This window comes from Neopelma chrysocephalum, unplaced genomic scaffold (assembly GCF_003984885.1).
Source record: "Neopelma chrysocephalum unplaced genomic scaffold, ASM398488v2 Primary Assembly neopelma1_93416, whole genome shotgun sequence".
Lineage (NCBI taxonomy): Eukaryota > Metazoa > Chordata > Aves > Passeriformes > Pipridae > Neopelma > Neopelma chrysocephalum.
The window spans coordinates 1-5,263 of NW_020922131.1; the positions used below are offsets into that span (position 1 = coordinate 1).

Genomic DNA, 5,263 nt, shown 5'->3' on the forward strand with positions numbered 1-5,263 from the left:
CCCCCGTGCAGCCAACTCTTTCCTTGCTAATCCGGAGCGTTTTGGTGGCGTTTTTGTGCTGCAAGTGCCCTCAAGGCCAGACCGTGGGACTTGGTGACGCGGAGCTTTTGCGAGGTGTCTCCAATCCCTGCGGCAGCTGCCCTTGAGGCCGCACTGCAGGACTTGTGTTTCGTAGGATTTTCTGTCTTTCAGGTGTCCTCGAGGCCAGACCACAGGACTTGGTGACCCGGAGCTTCTGCGAGGAGTCTCCAGGCCCTGCGGCAGGTGCCCTCGAGGCCATTCTCTGGGGCTTGGTGCCCCAGAGCTTTTCCCTGGCGTCTCCAATCCCTGCAGCAGGTGCCCTCGAGGCCCGACTGTAGGATGGCAGAGAGACGCTTCAGCCTGTGCAGGTTTCTCGGGAGGAAGAAGAAGCAGGAAGGCCCTGGGACTGCCCCTGCACAGCAGTCGGAGGAGGAGGTGGAGCAGCCCCAACCCCTGCAGGAGGGTGAGTGGCAGAGCTGGGCCCCAGGGCTGCTGGCTGCAGCCAGATGGGCCTCTTCCCATCCCATCCCATCCCATCCCATCCCATGCCATCCCATCCCATCCCATGCCATGCCCTGTGGATGTGGCCAGGAAAAGGGAGGGGAGAGGAGGGCCCGGGACTGATCCCCGGCAGCTCCATGCACTGGGCATCACGGGGCTGGGCCCGCCTGTGGAGCGCGGGGCTGGGCCGTGTTCTCCGGCCTGTCCCGCAGCCCCTCAGCTCTGACCGCGCTCGCTCTTTGCCAGATCCGGGCCAGGACCAGACACAAGAGCAGGACCGCGCCCGTGGCCGCTTCCGCCGGGCAGCACAGGTACCTGCAGCCGTCGCCTCCTGGGTTGGGCCTGCTGTCGGGCCTGCTCAGCCCGGCACCGCTGTGCGAGCTCTCCAGGGCACATCCCTCTCTTCCCTGCCCTTGGTTTTCCTGTAGGCCTTTCTGAAATTTGTGGGCATTCGGCGTCGAAAGACCAGGATCACACCAACCGAGGTCATGGCGCAGCCTGACCCCACGCCGACTGAGCTCACGGCCGAGGCTGATGGCGCAGCGACCCAGGGCATGGCAGGCACTGACATCCCAGCCGCTCAGCGCCTGCCCACTGCTCCTAGTCTGGACATTCCCGGGGAGAGAGTTGTCTCTGTGGAAGTAAGCAGCCTGTGGGTAGGGAGGGATTGTGTGGGCCCTCAAGCCAGGTCTGCTGGGCCCCCTCAGCCTTTGAGGCCAGCACAGTAGGGTGGGAAGGGAAGCCCTTCTCGGGGGAGAGTGGGAAAATTGCTCCCTCTGGCAGCTCTCCAACTCCCCCATGGCCCCTCCAGGCCGACCTGTGGGACTTGATGAGCCGGAGCGTTCCCAAACCCGCTGTGTTGCAGGTGCCTTCAAGGCACTTGTGCAGGACCTGGTGAGCCAGAGCTTTTGCGTGCCATCTCTCCTGCAGGAAGCCGTGAAGCCAGACAGAGACATGGAGCAGAGCCCCCCCAGGGTGCCCAAGCTGGCCTGGCTGAAGGAGGGGGAGGAGGAAGGCCCTGGAGCTGCCCCATCCCAGCAGCCTGAGGAGGCAGAGCAGTGCCAGCCCCTGCAGGAGGGTGAGTGGCAGAGCTGGGCCCCAGGGCTGCTGGCCGCAGCCAGATGGGCCTCTTCCCATCCCGTCCCCTGTGGACGTGGCCAAGGAAAAGGGAGGGGGAAGGAGGGTCCGGGACTGATCCCCCGGCAGCTCCACGCACTGGGCATCCCGGGGCTGGGCCCGCCTGTGGAGCGCGGGGCTGGGCCGTGTTCTCCGGCCTGTCCCGCAGCCCCTCAGCTCTGACCGCGCTCGCTCTTTGCCAGATCCAGGTCGGGCCCGGACACAAGAGCAGGACCGCGCCCGTGGCCGCTTCCGCAGGACAGCACAGGTACCTGCAGCCGTCGCCTCCTGGGCTGGGCCTGCTGTCGGGCCTGCTCAGCCCGGCACCGCTGTGCGAGCTCTCCAGGGCACATCCCTCTCTTCCTGCCTTTCTCCTGCAGATGGTTTGCCAATTCACCCGCTGCATTTGGAGGGAAGAGACCACTGCCATGGGCGCTGGGGGCATGGCAAACTCTGACCTCTGCAATGCCCACACCAGTGCTGCCCTGCTGGATTTGCTTGTGGAGAACGGTGTCTCCAATGCCAAGAAAGTAAGCAGCCTGTGGCCAGGGCTCCAGCCCTGCAGGGATTGGGTGGCCCCTCCCGCCGGCTCCGCTGGGCCCCTTTGAGGCCGGCGGAGAGTGCTGGGAAGGGAAGCGCTTGTCGGGGGAAGCCGGGCAAGTTGCTGGCTCTGGCAGCTCTCCAACTCTCCCCCGTGCCCCCTGCAGGTGCCGGCCTTGGTCAGGTACATCCACGGGTGGCTGACGGCCAATGCGTCTGCGGAGCGCAGACTAGACAAGACTGTGCTGGCTCTGGTCGAGGCACACCCCGTGGATGTGGTGGTGACTCTGCTGCGCTCTGCCCCATCCTGTGACAGGTACGGGGCCTCCCTGCCTCCAGGGCTCACCAGCCCATCAGCCTGTAGAGCCCGTCCCAGGTGTCTGTCAGGCCCAGAGTTCCCGGAGCCTCTGGCTCTTCTGGTTCCCAGCCCTGGCATGCCAGCCGCGCATCCCGCTCCCACGTGCCCTCCTTGCTCCTCGCGGTGCTGTGGCTCTGTCACCTGGGAGCGGGAAGTGCCCAGGCCGTGGCACTGTGGCTGAGAGCCCACTGACACAGAGCTTTGACCCCGCAGAGCTGCTGTGACCATGTGGAGGACAATCATCTCCTCAAGAAGTACTGCAGAGTCGGTGCTGCAGATCCTTGCCCTTGTCCTGGGAAGCTGGCCAGCCTGCAGCATGTGCACCTCGGATGGGGATGAAACGGAAGTCTTTGCCCTGGCTGTGAGTTTCTGGAACCGGCCTTTGCTCCCCCTCACGGCTCCTCCCCGGCGGCTCTTCCTCCTCCCCCAGCACTGCATCTCCCTGCCTTAGGCACTGGGCTGGAGAGCTGGCTCAGGGGCAGGTTCAGGGGCACCAGGCCGGGTGCTCCTCCTGTGTCTCCCCTGGCCTCTCCCTGCCGCGCTCAGGCCCTGCCACATGGATGTCTGGGCACTGAGCCCTGTCTCCGCTGGTTTCCTTTTCGCAGGCAACCTTGGCACTCTGGAAGATCCTCCATCTGCTCTGCTGCACGCGTGCAGTGAGGGGGTGTTTCCCCAACCTCTTTGTGCATCTGCTCTTCCAAGTGTTCCTCAGCACAGTGCAGATGCCGGAGGAGGTTGACACCTTCTGGAGGGAGTGCCGGAAGCAACGCAGCCTTCCCACCCAGCCCAACAGGTGCTCCGTCCCAGTCCTCCTGTCCCTCCCACGCCTTTGGGGCTGGCCAGGGCTCCCAGCATGACCTGGCCTTTGCTCTGCATGCAGGTTTGCAGCGCTGACCCTCAAAGCCCTGCTGCGCCGTCTGCGCTGCGAGAGCGTGTTGGTGGCCATGGAACGCAAGTGTGGCTGGGACACGCTGCTCAACGCTGACACCCACCACTACGCGGTGGGTCTGCTGGCCAGGTGAGAGCCCCTTGTCCCCGCTGCCCCTGTCATTTCTGCCCTCTGCACGGGGCACCCCACGCAGTGCCCGTGGTGGTGGGCCAGAGGGCCTTGTCACCCAGGGATGGCTGAGCGGAGCGGCAAAGGCTGGGAGAGGCGGGTGCACAGGAGGAGCCGCCTGCCAGAGTGCCCTCGTCCCCTGCCGGGGTGCTGGGGAACGACCAGGCCTCTGGGAGGGAGTGGCGGGAGAGGTTTGCCCAGCCAGCTCGGGCATGACAGTGCCTTTTTCCCCCTGCCAGGGAGATGGGTTCTGCCTGCACACCCTGGTGTTGCAGCATCGTATGCTGCCTCCTGGAGCTGCTCAGCGAAGAGATGTGTCCCTGGGAGCTCCCTGCCATGGCGTTCCTTGTGGAGGTGAGCCTGATGGCGAGCGCTGCCTGGCTGAGCCGCCTGCACCTCTCTGGCCTTGTCGGCCGCGTGTGCGGGGGGAGCCCAGTGAAGGGAGCTGGGGCAGAGGGGGGGGCTCCACTGTGCGCCCTTGGCCCCTTGCTGCTGGGGTGCCACTTGTCCCCAGCTGTGTTTTGGGTCCCTCTGCTGCCAGCACTCGCACTTCCCTCATGGCTCCTCAAGGCCAAGGAGTCCCAGGGTTGGGTGGCACAGAGGAGTGGGCGAGTGGCCTGCGCAGGGCAGGGAGCCCAGGGGCTCTGCAGAGCCACTGCTGCTTTTGGGCAGGGCTGCCCAGGACGGTGCCGCACCCTGTGCTGCTGCCTGGGCCCAGCCCTGTGCGGGTGTGGGCTGCTGCCGGCCGGGCAGCCCGTCACTGCTCCCTGCCTTTCAGGCCCTGGCCTACCTGGAGGTGACCGACTGCGGCGAAAGCATCCTGCCCATCCTTTCAAGGCACCTGTGGAGCGAGTGCCCAGAGATGCGTCGCCAAGTGCTGAGAGGCCTGGTGGTGCTCAGCCAGGATGCCGTGACGGTGAGGAAGGGGCAGTTGGCTGAAGCCCGTGCTGCAATGCTGGGGCTGGGGAGCACAGCTGCTGCCAGCTCTGCTGCCTCCCCGCTCAGCTGCCCGAGTCCCTGGGGACAGGCCTTTGGCCTCTGGGCCCCGCGGCAGCAGGTGGGGCTGCCCCGCCGGAGCGGGGTTGGCGTCACAGCCGTTGGCGGCTTCACAGCACAGCCTTGTGTTCCTCACAGGCCAAAAGAATGCGCAGCCTGACCCAAAGCCTCGTGCAGCTCCTGTGGGATGCAGATGGAGAGCTGGTCAGGATGAGTGTCACTGTACTCGGCTTTCTGCTCTCGGACAAAGACATCCGACTCTCCAGCCCCACCGCCCTGCAGTTGGCTGAGGCGCTGCAGCCGCTCTTCGACGACGTAAGGCTCTGTGCCCCGCAGCCACAGGCAATGGGTGCTGGCAGGAAACTTGTGCCTGGTGGATTTTCAGGCCTGTGCCCAGGTGGGCCTGGAGAAACCAGTGCTGAGGTCTTTCCATTTCCCCCAGGCTGACAGCAGTGTGCAGCTGTCCTCCATCCTCCTCTTCCGGGGGCTGATGACGATGGTAGAGAAAGAGGGAAAAAAGCCCCTGAAGCCACATGTCCGCCAGAGCCTGCTTCCACTCTTCTTCCACTGCCATGATGAGAACCAGAGAGTGGCAGAGGTGAGCACTTGTGGGCTCTGGTGTCCCCGCGGGAGGGGGCTGGGCTGCCTCCTGCCCTGGCACCTCACGGGCTGCA

At 65.4% G+C, this 5,263-nt stretch overlaps 1 protein-coding gene across 1 annotated transcript; it reads left to right on the forward strand.

Moving 5' to 3' along the window:
- Nucleotides 1-8: 8 nt before the first annotated feature.
- On the forward strand, nt 9-5,187 carry LOC113980274 (maestro heat-like repeat-containing protein family member 7; the record flags this gene model as incomplete). Its single annotated transcript, XM_027707509.1, has 14 exons — nt 9-484; nt 769-833; nt 951-1,163; nt 1,453-1,600; nt 1,842-1,906; nt 2,019-2,168; nt 2,346-2,494; nt 2,750-2,897; nt 3,142-3,329; nt 3,417-3,554; nt 3,869-3,947; nt 4,372-4,509; nt 4,728-4,904; nt 5,032-5,187. Coding segments are annotated over exons 1-14 (1,938 nt in total), but the record flags the coding sequence as incomplete, so codon positions are not given.
- Nucleotides 5,188-5,263: the final 76 nt, after the last annotated feature.